The sequence below is a fragment of the Prionailurus viverrinus genome, chromosome A2 (assembly GCF_022837055.1).
Source record: "Prionailurus viverrinus isolate Anna chromosome A2, UM_Priviv_1.0, whole genome shotgun sequence".
NCBI lineage: Eukaryota > Metazoa > Chordata > Mammalia > Carnivora > Felidae > Prionailurus > Prionailurus viverrinus.
In genome coordinates, this window is record NC_062562.1 from 163,007,251 (window position 1) to 163,023,981 (window position 16,731).

Genomic DNA, 16,731 nt, shown 5'->3' on the forward strand with positions numbered 1-16,731 from the left:
TTGGGGCACTAGGGCTGGAGAGCTGGGAGGTGGGAGGAAAAAGAGGGGACCCTAGCATTCTGTAGGAGGACGGACTGTGCCTGCCTGTGTCCCAGGGGCCCGCCGGTTTCTCTGAACTGGAGGAAGTGCTACCTGTTTTCCAGGAGCTGCCGGATTTAGCCCGGCTTCTGGCCACCACGTTCTCAGGTTCTGTTGAATCCCCTCACCCGGCAGGAGCTCTGATTATTGTAGCATCATGGGAAGACCTGTGGAGGCGACGGGGTTTACTTGGGTTAACGGGGGCACCAGTAACGGTCAGCGCTCAGCCGGGCTGCCCAACTGGTCCAGGTCTTCCGTTGCGAACGCTGCTGTGTGGAATCTCCCACTGGGTGAGCTGGGCCCGGATGTTGGCACGGATGTGAGAGTTGGGCTCTCAGCCCAGCAGGGTTCTTCTAGGCGCTAGGCGCTGCCCTACCTCCCGTGTAATGCCTGCCCCCTCCTGCAATTCCTGTCCCAGGCTGCCCTGCTCAGGGAGGCCAAGGGCCCGGGATCTCAGCAACACCTACTTGAAACAGGGGGAAAGTTCGGGAGTCATCTGCTTCTTCCACTTTGCCACTCAGCAAATCCTGAGGCCAACTCCAGCAAAGCCCACCTCCTCCAGGAAGGTGTCCCAGAGTACCATTCCTGCATTAGAAGGCTGCTGTCGGGAAGGAGCCCTGTCAAATCAGGTGCCTGAGGGGCAGTGCAGGCAGACGGTGAAGGCCTCAGTCAGATGGGAGTTTCTGTACAATAGAACGGGCCGTTGTCCACAAAGGCCTGTGTTTGATGGCTAAGTCAATCAAAGAGCTGTGTTGCTAGGGGTTAACAAGGTCTAATTGCAGCTTTCTTCCCCGTGCACATTCATGAGGCTGTCCGTTCACTAACCCGAGGTGACCGGTCCTCACAAGTGAGTGCTTTGGGTCACAAGGGGGACAGGGTGCCATTAGAGCAGAGAGGTACTGCGATGCTTGCCCCATGGACCAGGTCAGGGGAGGGCAAACATCGGTTCACTAAACAAGCCTACTGTGTGCCAGGCGCTGTGCCAAACTGGAGTGACGCTGTGGGCCACCACAACAGAGTGCCACGGGCCGGGGGCTGAAACAATGAACGTGTATTTGCTCACGGTCTGGAGGCTGGGAGTCCAAGATCAAGGGGCTGGCAGATTTAGTTCCTGGTGAGGGCCCGCTTCCTGGCTTGTAGACAACCACCTTCTCTCTGTGTCCTCACACGGTGGGGACAGGGGTGCGTCTCTTCCTTTTCTCACAAGGACGCTAATCTCGTCAGGAAGACCCCAGTCTCACAACCTCACTGAAACCCAACTGCCTCCCAAAGGACCCGTCTCTGAATGCCATCACCTGGGGGGCGGGTCAGGGCTTCGATATGTGAGTTTGGAGGGGGACGCAATTCAGCCAATAGCAGTCAGGGCCCCTCTCCTTGAGGAGTTCATGAACCTTCGTGGAAAGTCACTGATACACACACGTAGCTCAGAACAATCTGTACGGCCAGCTCTTGAAGAGCAGCCCCCAGCCCCCTTCCTAAAGCTTCCTTGTTCATCGTGTCACTTAGCCTCACTGCGGGTCGGTGATCGTGGCAGGGCAGTGATCCGGGAAAGCGGGATATTGCAGAGGGACTTGTCTGCCAGGTCTTGTTTCAAGTTAAGAACTAAGGGCAGGTGCCAGGCCTCCTGTTAGCCAAGCCCCTTCCACTGTCCCGACCCCAGGCTTCTCCCAGGGTGGCCTGGATCGTCAATTTCCATATTCATCCCCCCTCATTTTGGAAGAATAAAACTAGGCCAGGGAATACTCAGGAAACGTCATGTCATAAAATCAGACAAGGAAGGAGGTCAGGTCTATCCTAGTGGCTTACACTCCCGAATACTCTAGAGCATGCGGAGAGAAAAGAGTTCCACGGGGGTGCAGAAAACAGCCAGTCAGGATCTTAAAAGACTTCTGTCCACATCCAGGTAAGTGCAGGTCTGTGTCAGGGACCCCGCAGTCAAGCTTCCAACGGGCCAGATGAGCTTGGTGGAGCTGGGGTTTCTGGAAGTGCCCGCATCATCCTCGTGTTAGAAGTAGGCTGGGAGCTAAGAATAATGACCCTGGAGCTTGGAAAATGGTGGTTCTTTGGCAAGCATCATAAGCTCCCAGTCAGGAGTCAGCCGGCAGGGGGGCAGCCTCCTCAGGAGAGTTTGGCTTCCTGCTGCCCAGCCCCAGGGAGTTGCCCCAGGGAGAATAGGCTGGAAACCCTCTTAGCAGGTGCACCCACAGGGAGGCCGCGGGACCAGCAGGGACTTGGTAGCTCCTGGTGGGTGTGGGGGGTGCTTCTGAGACCTTTTCCTTTTATCAAGTCGTCTGGCAAAACAAACAAAAAAATGACCTTTTGGCAAGAGGAGGAGTGTTGCGGCTGGAAACAGTGTGTTCTCACATGGCAGTGTTCTTACTGGATCGTGGCAGAGAAGAGAGAGAAACGAATGGTATCCTAGAGCTCGTCTTTTGGGTTCAAAAGAGAGTGGTGTCTCCTAGGTTACTCAGATCTGGAAGGAGGGGTGCGCTATCCGGTAGAACTTCCTGTGATGATGAAAACATGCCATAGCTGTGCTGTCCGATACCCTAGCCACCAGCCACCTGTGGCTACTGGCTACTTAAAATGTGGCTTGTGAGGCTGAGAAGCAGAATTTAAAATGTTGTTTTATTTTAATTGATTTAAATGGCCACACGTGGCTGTTGGACAGTACAGTCCTAGGAGTAATGCTCCTCCCGAGAAGGGGTAGAAATGTTGTGTCTCTCTCCCTGCCACCGCGTAAACCTAGAAAGAGCTTTCCTTTGTTGTTGGGAGTAGTGGACAGAGTCAGAGAGTTCGGGGGCAGACTTCTGCCTTTCCCACGTATGCCATGGGACCCCGTGCAAATAGCCTGTGGGAGAGCATATAGTATAGTGCCTGGCACACAGCAAGCGCTCAATAAATAGCAGCTCCAGTCGTCACGTTGATAAACTCCATGTGTGGCTACCTGCACAGCATTTGTGCAAGTGGACGTTTATTGTGGAAAGAGAAGAATGGGCTTTTCCCCAGAGCGCCATCCCCTAAGGAGGAAGTCGCCACCTGTGTTAAGTAGGCCAGCTGCAAGTTTAAGGGCTTGGCTGAGTTGATCATAGGTCACATCTTGGGTTTTAGTGTCAAGGAAAGAGAAACTTTGGGTGCAGGTGACACCGCGCACCCACAGCCCCACATCTCTGAACGGGGGTCGGCGGGGTCTCCCAGCCCCCAATGCTGGGGCCGTAGCCTTCCCTGCAACCCCGCCCCCCCCCCCCCCAATTCCTTACAAGACATCAGCACACTGGCTAGCTGGGGGGGGGGGGGGCGGGCATCTCTTCTCTCCACGCTCCCAGATGGAGCTTGCAGACCCAGATTCATTCATTCAACAGAGATTGACTGAGGAGCTATTATATGCTGGGCGCTTGGGATGCAGAGGTGCCAAAAACATGGTCCCTGCCCTTTGAGGCTCACAGCCCGGTGGGAACACAAAGGTGTGCTAAATCCCAACTGGAAGTCAGCACAAGGTGCTTTGGAAGGGGATGTTAGTGACCGCTGTCCAATTTGGGGGAGATGGGAGGAGCTAGTGAGGGGGGAAGTGGTTGCCCAGCTGAGCAGGAAAGCCCTGGGGACCGAGCCCAGAGCAGGAGAGCTGGAGGAAGGCCCCGCGGGTACTGCAGGAGCAAGCGGGGGTGATTGTCCACCTAGTAAACCCCGGGCGAGTGGGAGGGCCCTGGGCAGGGCTCTACTCACAGCGGGGGGCCACAAGCCTGCGTTGCTTGGGGACACTTTGGCTGTGAGCAGCCTAGGCTTTTGTTAGGGTCCAGTGTCCGGCTGTCACAAGAGCCTGGTGGAGCCGCGGTGATTGCCGTGCCGGCCACTAGCCCTGCCTGTGTAAAGAGGCATGGCTTCCTCTGCAAAATGTCTCCACATCTCCTTTCTATTGTGTTCGCCGCAGCACATGAGAATGGTGAGGGAGGGGTGTCTGTTGTGGGGGGGGGGGTTGCATGTGTATGAAACCAGAGAAATGAGGTGACTCAGCAGAAATCACACGTTGGCAGAGCAGAGAGTGGAGGCCTCCGGGATCCCCTGGCCCTTGGCACTGACAAGGTGGGTGTTAGGTGGCATTGTCTCCCTCCTACGCCCATCCCCCCACCGTGTGCCTTTCCATTTTGGCACAGCTTACTTAGAAAGTGCTGCTAAAAATATGGGTGACATCCTCAGGTATAGTGTTGTTGCTGCTTTTGAGAAACCTGGTCATTTACCAAGTGTCCCCATTTGTCCTGTAGCCTGCAGAAGAGATGAAAGCTGGTTGCTCTGACAGGTGACAACTTTTGCAAAGGGAGCCGGAGAGCTGGGAGGTGTGGCTGTCCCCCCCCCCCCCCCCCAGCAAAGCGCCAGCCCCTGGGTAGAGCGTGGGTATCAGTTATCAGTGGTTAAGGGGTCCTTTTGTCAATGCCATGGGCACATCTATCCTGGTGGATTCATTTCTTTTGGCTTCCCAGAATTCCCTCCCTGTTGCTTCTATTTTAAATACCAACGTCCTTGGGATGTCTAACTCATGAAGTCCCGCATACTTCAGTGAGTTGCTACAAAAGCAGCACGGAGGGGGTGGGGTCGGGGTGGGTCCTTGAGAGGCTGAGGGTGGCAGGATGGACCTGCTGGGATGCACTCACTGGTCCACAGAGCGGGATGTGAAAGCAGGCAGGCCTGATCTTCAGGTCTGGTGTTGAGAATAAGGGATTGAGTTTATTTCCAGCTACCCCCCCCCCCCCCGGAATTCTACGATTCCCAGGTTTTGAGGGTGGAGTGGCAGGGGCGACCTCACAGGGCTGGGAGGCCTGTGTCTCCCACAGCCCCTCCTCAGGGATGGCGCCACCCCAGCTGTCACATCCACCATCTGTTGTAAGGAGCTCTGCCCGGGCCCCAGCTGGCAGCTACCAGGGGTTACAGAGAAAAAGGCTACTTGATGTTCCTCTCAGCACTTTTCACTTAAAATCGCTTTCCCTTCCGGCCTCAGTTTCTTGATCTATGAGATGTGAATTCTGAGGCACTTTCTCACTCTGGACAAGATTATTTCCAATCACGATCATCACACCCTGTTTCTGTTTGGGGTTTGGTACCAGGGTGGTGCAGGGGACAGTGAGCTGGGTGGTGGCCCTGTCTTCCCATCTGGGCTTGGCCGCTTAGAGCGTTGGGTCTCCAGGGAAGCTCTCTGTATTTCAATTTTATTTTATTTTCCCATCTATAAAATAGGATAATGATACTTGTGTAACATACACAGCACATGGTTATTGGAAGGCTCCCACGAGATAATAAATGGGAAAAGGCTTTGTAAAAAGAAAAGTAATGTATAGGTAAGGGGTATTATTATTGAAGGACAGTTGAAAGCTGGAATTCAGCCCAGGCCTGTCTAAAGGGGTGTGATAGGTGGCTCTTTTATGGGATATCTTTTTTTTTTTTAATTTCTTTTTAATGTTTGTTTATTTTTGAGAGAGAGAGAGAGAGAGAGAGAGAGAGAGAGAACAAGCAGGGGAGGAGCAGAGAGAGAGGGAGACACAGAATCTGAAACAGGCTCCAGGCTCTGAGCTGTCAGCACAGAGCCCGACGCGGGGCTCGAACTCAAAAACCGGGAGATCGTGACCTGAGTCGAAGCCGGAGGCTCAACCGACTGAGCCACCCGGGCTCCCCTATCTTTTTTTTTTTTTTTTTTAATGTTTATTCATTTTTGAGAGCATACAAGCAGGGGAGGGGCAGAGAGAGGGGAGCAGAGGAGCCTAGGCGGAGCTCTGCGCCGACAGCAGAGAGCCCAGTGTGGGGCTCCAACTCAGAACCGTGAGAGCATGCCCTGAGCTGAAGTCCAGGCCCCTCCGGGATACCTTGTATGGGATATCTTTGGTCAGATCGGAATGAGACCAATTCTGAGGAGGTGGGGACAGTAGGGGTATCACTTCTTCCTTGCTGCCAGCCGTCCTGGTGGCATAAACCGGGCCACAGAGTAGGGGGAGGCTTTCGCAACCCCGTCAGCTGGGGCAGCTCTGATTCCGCCCCTTCGATGGCTGTCTCCCAGACACCCCGCGCAGAGAGGCTGCGCAGCAGGGGCTCCTGCCTTCACCCCCTGCTCTCTCTTGCAAGGAAAGGCTTAAACCGCCAGCGCCCCAGACCCTTCCGGCTTCCTGGGGGCAGATCGTGGGCCCGGCCTGGGTAGCGCTGTTTTAGGATGACGGAGATGGGGATGAGGCTCTTGCTGCTGGACTGGGGCCTCGGGGGGATCCGGCGATGGGAATGGCCGAGGCCGGGGGCGGGGGGGGGGGGCCGGGGAAGTTGGGGTGACCCGCCCGGCGGGGCTTCCGGCTCCCGAAGCGGCTCCCGTCGGCTTCCCTCTCCTGCCCGGGCGGGCGCAGCGCTCGCAGCCCTCCTTTTTCCGCCAGCCAGGTCGTTGGCGAGTTAGACCTCCCAGCCTCACGGGGCTGCTGTGCGGCTGCGGCGACGCTGGCGACTGCGGCGCTGCGGCGGAGACGGAGGGCTCGGGAGGCGGCGCCACGTGAGTCCCGGGCCGCCGGGGCTGGGGCCGCGGCGGGAGATTACCGTATTTATCGAGGCCAGTGCCGGACCCTTGGGGGCGGGTCACTGCGGGCGCGCTACCGTATTTGCCGGGAGCCGCGCAGAGCCTTTCCGGGAGCGGGGAGCGCCGCGACTTAATTGCGTATTTATCCAGGGTCGCGTGGTTCTCCCGGGGGGCGTCGCGGGAGCTGGGGGTGGGGGTGGGTCGCATCCGTGGCCGAGGAGGCCGGGCCTTGCAGCGACGTGGGGTGGGTTGCGGCAGCAGGGTGGGAGGCCTACGTCTTTTCGTGGGGGCGAGGTTGCGACGCAGAGTTTCCCGTATTTCTCCTGGGTCGCTCTGGCCCCGGGAGTCGGCCCGGTTGTGGGTGCGGAGGTCGGGTGGGTGGGGTCAGCTCTTTTGATTAATGCAGCAGTTTGATAAGGAGGGCCGTGCGGGAGGCTGGCCGTCTTTATGGGGGCGAGGGAGAAGGGGCGCGGGAGTCGCTGCGGGAGAGTTACCGTATTTGCGCTGGGCAGCGCAGACTCTAGAGGAGAGAGCCACTGCTGGAGACCGGAGGAGCAGGGGCGCAGCCTGGGCTGTGAGTGCGGGAGGGGATGGAGGAACTTGGGGGAGAAGAGGGGGCCGTGGCTTTAGACCCTCTCCGTAGTGGGGTCCTTGGTCGGAGATACATGCCGGGGAGAGCGAGGAGGCTGTCCAGGGACAAGGGCAGGCTGAGATTGGCCGAGGGGACCGTGATGGTCTGTCTTTGCAAATGTCAGTGCAGCTGGCGGGCTGAGAGCCTCGTGGGTGGGGTCCATTGCAAGTAGTACTGGTCCCCTTCTCCAGGGCGGGTGTGTGTTCCACCCTGGCCTGAGGGTAGGGGGAGAAAGAAGGGGGATCTCTGAGACCCCACTCTGCAGATAGATCGACTGAGGTTGTAGTGAACAGTGAGATCTGGAAGTGTAGAGAAGGCCTGCATGGAGGTCTAGGTCCCTGATGGGGGTGGAGGACCGCAGGGGAGTGCCGGCTCAGCCTGCTCTGGGGCAGGCCTCAGTGCTCTGCAGGAACAGGAGCCCTAGGCTTTTATTTGCGGGGGAGGGCATGGGAGGAGTGGTTGCAGACAGGGTTGTACAGGAGCAGTGGCCCTTTGGGTGATCTAGAACTCTGCAGTGGTCAGGATAGTGGTGTGGTGGTCTTGTACATGCATGTGTATTTTGAGGGGAGTTTAGCTGGTGAGCAGCTGGCACATTGAGAGGAGCTTTTGACAGTGAGTCAGGAAACTTAGGGCCTAGTCCGAGCTCACCTTGTGCGACCTTGGGCAAGTAAGGTGACCTCACTGTGCCTCCGTTACCCTGTCTATAAAGTAGGGCTCAATAAGCCCTGTTCCTTCCTTGGGGTTGCTGTGAGGACAGTGGGAAACAATTTAAGAGACCACGGTGCTATGGGGAAGAGAATCCTTAGAACCAGCATGAATGGAATGGAGCCGAACTTGGGGGTGTTTGCTGAGCCTCGGGGTCAGGCTTCTGTGTCTTGGGGATGCCAAGAGGAATCAAGCTGAGACCAGCACCGCCCTCCCCCCCCCCACCCCCCAGGGAAGGTCACCCTCCCTTTCAGTGACTTGCAAACCTTTTGCAGGCATGCCACATTTTGATAAACAAAGAGCTGCTGCCTTTAATGTTTAATTGAGATTACTTTCAAGTGTACAGGGTTTTTGTTTTGTTTCTTCTTTTACGCTTTTCAAAAATATCTGTGAGCCACCGGTGACCCCATCCCTCCCTCCAGATTGGGGATGCACCTACCTATCCCCTCCCTCCTTGAGATGCTGGTTGGAGAGATAAGACATATGCAGGTGCTAAGTTGTAAGACTAGAAGCCCTTGGATATCACCCGTTGGCATTTATTCAGTACTTTGTGTGGCAGGTTGGGTGCTTGCTGTTGGGGATAAAAGAAGGAGGCGGCTCTGTCCTTAAGGCTTTGTGATGACTGAGGGTCATAAGGTTGGGCCGTAGGGCTCAGGAGGGGCTGGAGGGGCCAGGGAAAGGTTCTAGCAGGAGGTGAACTTGAGAAAGGCCTTAAGGAGGGGCAGGGTGTGATTAAAGGGTAGAGGAGAAAGAAGGGCTTTCCAGCAGGGGAACGCTGGCTTGAACAAGACTGTAGAGGGGTGGATGCTGAAGTTGTGGGAAGCCAGTTCAAGGTCCAGTGACCCTGAGGTTGGGGGCCGGCTGATCCTTGGATCCCCCCACCCCTGACTCCTCTCTCTGCTTCTGCCTCCCCAGGGACTGGTGACTGCGGCTGGAAGTGCCCATGACAGAGCTGGCGTCCTCGGGGGGCGGGTCCCCTGCGGGGGACGGGGAGGAGGGTCTGGGGGACGAGCGAGGCCTGGTCATCCACCACCCCGCGGAGGAGCAGCCTCACCGCTGCCCACTGTGCGGCCAGACCTTCTCGCAGCAGCCCAGCCTGGTGCGCCACCAGAAGGCACACGCTGGGGTGGGCCGCGCGGCTGCCTTCGTGTGCCCCGAGTGCGGCAAGGCCTTCAGCGTCAAGCACAACCTGGAGGTGCACCAGCGCACGCACACCGGCGAGCGGCCCTTCCCCTGCCCGGAGTGTGGCCGCTGCTTCAGCCTCAAGCAGAACCTGCTCACGCACCAGCGCATCCACAGCGGCGAGAAGCCGCACCAGTGCGCGCAGTGCGGCCGCTGCTTCCGCGAGCCGCGCTTCCTGCTCAACCACCAGCGCACCCACGCGCGCATGCCCGCACCGCATCCGCGCCGCCCCGGCGTGTTCGGGGAGCGGCGGCCCTACTTCTGTGCCCGCTGCGGCAAGAGCTTCGCGCGCGAGGGCTCGCTCAAGACCCACCAGCGCAGCCACGGCCACGGGCCCGAGGGCCAGGCGGCCCATTTAGGCCGCGTGCTATGATGCGCGCCAGGCCTGCCGCCGCCGGTTTCCTGCCCCAGAGCCGCGTCCGTGACTCCAGGAGATGGCGCTGGGCTGCGGCCCCCGTTCTGGATTTGATCCTGAGAGACGGGGAGGGCTGGCTTGGGGTCTTGAAGGAGTGGGCCGCTGCCCCGCTTGGGCCGCCTCTTTCCGAGTCTTCTCCACCCTACGGCTGGTCGTCCACAGCTGCTTTGGGCCCCTGCATTGGTTTTCCTCCTCTGGCTCACCCGGCCTAGAGTAGGTGAGACCTAAGGTTTGGCCCGATCCCCTCTCAGGCCTGGGCAGGGGTTGGGGTCAGGGGCAGGCAGGGAAGGTGGGGTGAACTGGGCTCTGGGTGTATGACAAGCTTCTTACTAGATCTTCTTTCCCAGAATGTCAGAGTTGAAAGTCACCTGGAGAGGGCCTCTCTCCACAGTCCCCAGACCCACCCACCCCCTACCCCCTCCACACCCAAGGTCTCCTGACTCCAACACTTACTATCTGGTGTACTTGAGAAATCATTGCACTTTATGACTCAGTTTGTTCATCTGTTTAAGTTGTGTTTAAGAGGGACTTCTCCCTGGGATATTGTGAGGATTGTAGTCAATATTACTAGATAAAAGAGGGTGACAGCACTGGTCTGGAAACATTTATTGAGCACCCCAGTGTGCCACTCACAGTGCTGTGCTCTTGGGAGGAGGCACTGACACAAAGCCTTGTCATCTGAGGGGTGACACTTGGTACACACACAGGTGATGCAGGCTATCCTAGTGGACAAACTATAACATATTCTGGGAGGTGGGGGAGGTGATTGGTGTCACCCAAAGCGTTTGATGGCTTGAACTGGGTCCGGGGGATGAATAAAGGGTTCTCTAGGGAGAGCAAAGGTGTGTGGGGTTTCCGAGGTGGGGGTCAGATAGAGGAGGCCCATATGTGCCCCACAAAGGACTTTGTGGCCATAAAGAGAGGACACCAAGATGTTTAATGAGTAGAGCGTGGTGATCTCAGACATACAGTTCAAGGGGTAATGCAAGCACTGTGAGGACAGGTCAAAGTGGGGTGAGCAGGAGCCTCCAGCATTGTGGGGTCATCTGGGCAAGAGAAAATGAAGCCCCTAGCTAAGAGGCTTGACCAAGGGGGAGAGCCAGGACTGTCTCCCAGGCTCCTGATTCCAAGTTGGTGCTCTGAAGCACAGGCTTCTTCAGCCATTTGGCAGGTGAACAAACAGGTTCACCCAAGCTTGCCCCAAATCTCACTTAGTACTCACTTAGTACTTAGTACTGTGGTGTCACAGTGCAAGCCTGGCCCCCAAGACCCTTCATCTCTATTTCACTGCCCACAAGAGAAGCTCTTACTAGCGGGAAAATGGAGTGTGGAGCTTGTGGGGATGTGACAAGATCCCACGTGGTAGGATCCTGGGCAGGGGCGCCCCTGGGTGCCCGAGGGGGTCTTGGCATCCACAGTAGCAGGTTGGGAGGAAGGGAGCTGGGGGCGTCGGAGGGGACCTGCACTCACAGAGCCCTTGCTCTGTGCCCAGCCTGTGCCACCACCTTGCTAGGTGCTGGAGACCTGTCCCTGCCCTCTGCCCTTCCTTAGAGTTTGTGGCTCCTTGGACATCAGTGGCCCTTGGCCTGCCACCAGGTGGCTGCTGCAGTGTGGACTAGTATTTAGTGGCAGAGATGAAGAGATTAATCTGGGACCTGGGACATCTGGAGCCCACATGCCCCAACCCCAAGTTGTCTCAGGGGTTCATGGGATTGATAATCCTGGAGTGCTCTGTAGGGGGCTAAAAGGACTGGCTGAAAGCCTTGGACAAGTGCAGGGTGGCCCCATGGACTCCTCCCGCCTAGCCCCAGAGAGGTGACTGAGGGGTGGCTGGGCAGGGCCGTGTCAGAGCCCCAGACCTGACCCTCATCTCTTTGTCTCCATGAACAGATGTGGAGTGGGCAGGACCTCTGGGAAGTGTGTGAGGCACATCTGGGCACAGAGTCTAGGAATGGGGCCCTCTGGGGCCCTGCCCACCGGCATGAGGACATGTCCCCTAAGAAGACCTACCTCGGGAGGTGCCCTGCAGAGGGGACTGATGCAGCCTGGAATTGGAGGCCGGTTCTGTGCCCCGGTGGAAAAACTCCCCGAACCAGTTGGGAGTCACGGCCAGAGAAGAGCTCGTCCTGGCTGCCTGGCCACAGACTTCCACTCTCATGTGGCAGCAGGGACAGTGCCTGTGTGGAGAGCCAGCTTCTCTGCGCCTGCCTGGCCCATCAGAGACAGCAAGTAACTGGCCCAAGAGAACACAGCAAAGTCAGCAGGAGGCCTGGCTCTAGAGGCGAAGCCTTTCCCCCAGGTGTGAACCATACTTGCAAGGCTCCACTTTCCTTTCAGAGCAATGGTTCTTAAGACTTTGGGGGTGTGAAACCCTTGGGAAATCTAGCAAACGATATGAACCTTCTCCCCAGGAAAATGCATACTCATGGAGACACGAGAATCTACAAACAATGCCAGAGCTCCTGGACTCCTGGCTGAGAATCTCAGCCCCAGGACAGAACCTGCCACTCTTTCCTTACCTACGATAGATCCCTGGGTCAGGGCCACCCCACAAGTAGCATTTCTCCCTCCCCCTGCTGAACTTCCTTCCCTCACTCAGGAATAAAGAATTCTGAGGAGGGGACCCTTTTAGTCGCTCTCCTCCCAGGCCTCACGGGGCCTCAGGCTCCTGGAACCTCTCTTCCCTTCCGCAGACGTTGCTGGAGGCTCTCTGGGCTGGGTTCGCTCTTCTCTGATTTGGGGTGCTTGCTCTGGCTGCTGGGTTTCACCATGCCCAGGATCCCTGGCCCGGGCTCTGTCTGATCTCACCATGAAAGTGGCGGGGAAAGCAGGGAGTTCCATGGTGTAGGGTGTGCGTGACCTTGGGTCCACCCGGGGGGAGGGATCCTGCTTCCCAGCAGCCAAGCCTCTGCCACACCAGGTGTTTAGCCAGGCCTGATGTGGGGAAGGCTGAGGGGGCAGACGGAGCTTGGCTCCTGGTGCCCGCCAGCTCTGAGGCCAAGGAGCTTTCCCGAGGTCCGTGCATGGATGTGGAGGGGCAGAGGCTGGACCACCAGCAGGGAGAGGACTTCTGTTTCCACCCTGAGCGGGTTGGCCTGGAGCTCACTGGCCTCCCCAGAACAAACCACTCATCTGAAGAGGTGTGGCCGATTAGGGTTGGGCTGGGGTTTCGATGACCTCCAGATGCAGTTCTACTTAGTGAAAATCTTGGGGGTGGGGAGAGGCCTGGAGCCATGGATTTAGATCAAATCCCAGCAATGGGAGTTGTGGGGGGCGCTGTGGAGCGTTCTGGTGGGAGGTCCTAGGGCCCAGCTGGGCTTTGGTCAGGGTTGTCTGGAGGCCCCCCTCCCCAGCTCCTGCCCTGGGATCTTGCCTGTCCCGTCTCCCTTGCAGCCTGCTGCAAATCTGCCGCACGCCTCGTCCTGGAATAACAAACCGTGCTGGGGGAGATCAGAGAAACAGGAGGAGTTCTGCACTCCAGAAGCTTCCATTTGCTCTGATCCTTGGCCTGCCTGGAGGGAGCCTCAGGGAGGGAGCCTCCCTGCCGATCGATTGTCAGCTCACCTCCCTCCAGTCTAACCACGCAGCCCTCATGCGCTGTTGCGGCCTCTGCCTTCCCTGGTATCGCTGTGAAATGCGCCCCTCCCCCGTCCTCCCCAAACCCACTTCTCCACCAGGACCTCCATCCTCTTTCTCTGAAGGTCCCTGTGTTAACTCCGTCTCACCCTCGGGGGCACATGCCGCCTTGCACTCTGGCTTTCCATGCGTGCGCACGTGTGTATGTATGTGTGTGTGTGTGTGTTGAGTCTCCAGCTAGACTGTGCGCTCCCTGAGGGCAAGGGATGTGCCATTTCCTCTTGAACCCCAACAGGGTCCAGCACAGGGCTGGGCTCATAACACTCAGGAAATACTTGTCTACTGGCTGATGGGTCAAGTGCTGGAGGCTAGAGGGTGGCTGGTGGTGGGAGGAGGTGGCAGGTGAGTTCACACGTGGGTTGTGGGTTCGTTTCACTGGGCTGTGAGCTGGCTCCCCTGGGGCACTAATGACTGTAGGAGACCTCAGGTCCTCCCCTACTTGGGCCAGTGGGACAGGAGGGACGCCCCCATGGCTACGCGGGAGTGCGTGTCAATGGTCGTCCAGGCTGGATATTTCTGTCGGTCACCGATACCTGCCGGAGCTGACCAAGTGGAATGAATGTTCTCTCGACATCAGCTGGCGTGAGCTGTGGTCATTTGGGGCTCCGCCGGGAGCAGGGCAAAGGGCTCTATCTCTGCGCCCCTCGTGTCTCGAGGAGCTGTGTGCTATGGTTTGTCAAGGCTATAGCAAGCAGAGATCAAAACCACAGCAGTGAATAGTTTAGCTCCCCCCTCCCCTGCAATCTGGATGATGACTGCTATTTGGATTTGGGTAACGGATATTGGGGCCCCTTCAAGCAGCCTCGACTGTTTGCTCAGCCGAGAGTGAGTCCAGACCTGCTGAGAGCCTGCGCGGTGATCCCCATCACCTGGGGGCCTTGGCCAGCCTCGTGTCTTTCCTGAGCTTAGTCTGCTTAGCTGTGACAGTCCTGTTGTTGCCAAGGCGCCGGCCCTGATCACAGCCCAGGCTCTCCCCAGCACCTTCTTTCTGTGTCCTCCTCTTCGTGACAGATTTGGGGCCGCATCGATGGCATCTATCAGCCAAGGGAGGTCCTGAGTGTCAGTAACTCAAGGACAGGACCCGTGGAACCTGGGTTTGTTGGGGGTGGATCCGGCAGGACTCTTGGACTCAAATTGACTAATGCCTACATGGGGGACTGCGGACTCAGGGGACAGAAATGCAGTGACTTGAGGGTGATAGTCGGGACCCAGCCTGTCCTGGGCTCTGCCCTCCCTCCTGGGGGCTGCCTCCCCAGCTCGCACCCAGGCCGGGAAGAGGCCCTCTGTCGGCCGAGGCCAGGTTTCTCCCCCAAAGGTCCGAACCAGTTGCAGGGCTGATGGGGCGACGGAGGGCAGCGATCTGAATGGCCAGGCCCCGGGGCACACAGTGCCGCGGAGCGGTCAGCCTCCCTGGAGCCCGGGTCTGTGGGCAGGTGAAGGAGTGGTTGGTTCACCAGGGGACAACCAGAGGGAGAGGCGGTGAGTGGGTTCCAGGTGGGCAGACCGACACCCTGTTACTGACCGGTGATATCGAGTCACCTGGGGGCTTGTTATGAATGCAAAATCGCAGCCCCGCTCCAGAATCTGAGTCAGAAACTGCATTTCAGTAGGATCCCCAGGCAGTTGCGTGTGTAGACACAGGTGCTCTGCACTGTCACTTGCCCACCTCTCTGAGGTGGGCCTCTGACTCAGACATGCCATCAACCCTCTGTCAAAAGGAGGAGACTGAGGGGCGCCTGGGAGGCTTAGTTGGTTACGTGTCCGACTCTTGGTTTCGGCTCAGTCGTGATCTCACGGTGTGTGAGTTCGAGCCCTGTGTTGGGCTCTGTGCTGACAGCTGCAGAGCCTGCTTGGGATTCTCTCTCCCTCTCTCTCTGCCCCTCACCCGCTTGCTCTCTACCTCTCTCTCAAAATAAATAAACTTATTTTTTTTTTTAAGAGGAGATTGAGACGTGGCATACATCTGAGGCAGGCTTGTGGGTGTGGAGGCAAGATGCTGTCTCCACCAGGGTCCAGGGCCCCGGCCCGGCTGCCCCCACCACGTGTGGGGCCTGGCGTGCACACCAGCAGCAAGCACCTATGCTGACCTGGCCTGCCCAGCCTGGCTTTATGCGAATGTTTTGGCAGGAGAGAAAGGCCCAGAAAGTGGCCAGTCCTGGGTGAGGAAGCAGGTGGTTCACCCAGAGCGATTCCTCTACCCGGTCTGTATACCGCCCCCCATCTTCCCCCTCCCCCCATACGAGCCCCTTCCAAACGTGGCAAGGTCTCAATTTCCTTTTTGTCATGATGCCCAAGTGAGAGGACGTCTGCCCCGGGTGCGGCTGGTGCCATTTCAGATCCCCTTTCCAAGCTCTTGTGAGTGTGGGCGGCTAGTGGTTCATAGCTGGGTCGCCTGTGGGGCTGCCCCTCGCCAACCCCCACAGGGGGGCCAACTCTGAAGTGTGGTCCTGAGGGATCCGATGATGCTAGTTTCCAGCTGAGACCACATCACTGGCTCTTCTCCCCACCCAATCCTGCTTCCCACTCCCCTTTCTTCAGAGAGCACTTCGCAATAACACCTGTTCCCCTTGGATGGAATCCTTGCCTCAGGCTCTGCTTCTAGGGACCCGAGCCTAAGGAAATGTCTCTGGGGAATACAGGTTCAAAGCACCTTGCACACGAAAGAGACCACGACCAGTATCTTTATTCGCTTCTGGGCGGTGCTGGTTACCTGTAGGTTTCCAGCAAAGAATTGTCAGTAGATTAACAGATTGGGGTGGCCATCTCCTTTGTGTGGGGCCAGGCCCGAGCCTTAAGCGCTGGTGTAACATCTCCTCACTAGCTGCTCTGAGGCCCCTCCCAACTGGAGACAAGGCAGAAGGATCTAGATCAAGGGTCAAGGGTTGGGGTCTAGGATAGCCCCATGGCTTTGGCCAGGATCCTTACCATTTTGAACCGCAATTTTCTGATCCACGAAAAGAAGAGTGTGGAGTATCCACCCCCTGATGTTTCTTTCAGGGGTGAGATTCTATGGTTGGTTCCTGACTGCTCGTGTGGGCTCTATTGGGTTGCAAAGGGCAGAGACACGCTGTGTGGCAAGGCCTCATGAGATGCAAGGGGGCCCATGCACCGCCATGCCCCCCCAGGAGGGCATTCCTCTCCTTGGTCCCCACACTGTTCCTGGGACTCAGCCCTGCTCCTTCCTGTGGCTGCTCTCACCCTCTACCCTCTAGCAGATGCTCGTGGAACGAGATACTAATTTTGTTTTGTCTTTAGGCGACACCACTTGCTGCATTTTCCAGCAGCAGAGACAGAAAGACACCTTGGAGCAGACCTTTGTTTCTGGAAGGCCATCGGTTAAGCTCATGTCAAATAATTTCCCACTGCTAGTCTCAAACCAGCCTTGGACTTGGGCACAGACGCTTCAGGACAGCATGTTAGCTGCTGTGTTTAACAGTAATCATCTAATGGTTTTTTTAAAAATTTATTTTGAGAGAGAAGGAAAGAGAGAGAGAGAAAGGGGACACGGGTGGGGAGGGGCAGAGAGAGAGAGAGGGAGAGAGAGAA

The 16,731-nt window shown here is 57.4% G+C and overlaps 1 protein-coding gene across 6 annotated transcripts in view; it reads left to right on the forward strand.

The window, feature by feature from the left end:
- LOC125159499 (zinc finger and SCAN domain-containing protein 2) overlaps positions 1 to 13,761 on the forward strand; it is an 18,888-nt gene extending 5,127 nt beyond the window's left edge. The window contains exons 1-3 of one of the 6 annotated variants that reach the window (XM_047847984.1): positions 73 to 707; positions 8,868 to 9,766; positions 11,440 to 13,761. In XM_047847984.1, coding sequence (XP_047703940.1) covers positions 8,896 to 9,507 — 612 coding nt within the window. In that variant the 5' untranslated portion in view covers positions 73 to 707; positions 8,868 to 8,895 and the 3' untranslated portion in view covers positions 9,508 to 9,766; positions 11,440 to 13,761. Of the gene's footprint in view, positions 1 to 72; positions 708 to 5,846; positions 6,593 to 7,022; positions 7,191 to 7,269; positions 9,767 to 11,439 lie in introns of those variants that run through there. The other 5 variants (XM_047847964.1, XM_047847993.1, XM_047847974.1 and 2 more) reach the window with 5 other exon arrangements.
- The last annotated feature ends 2,970 nt before the right edge of the window (positions 13,762 to 16,731 follow it).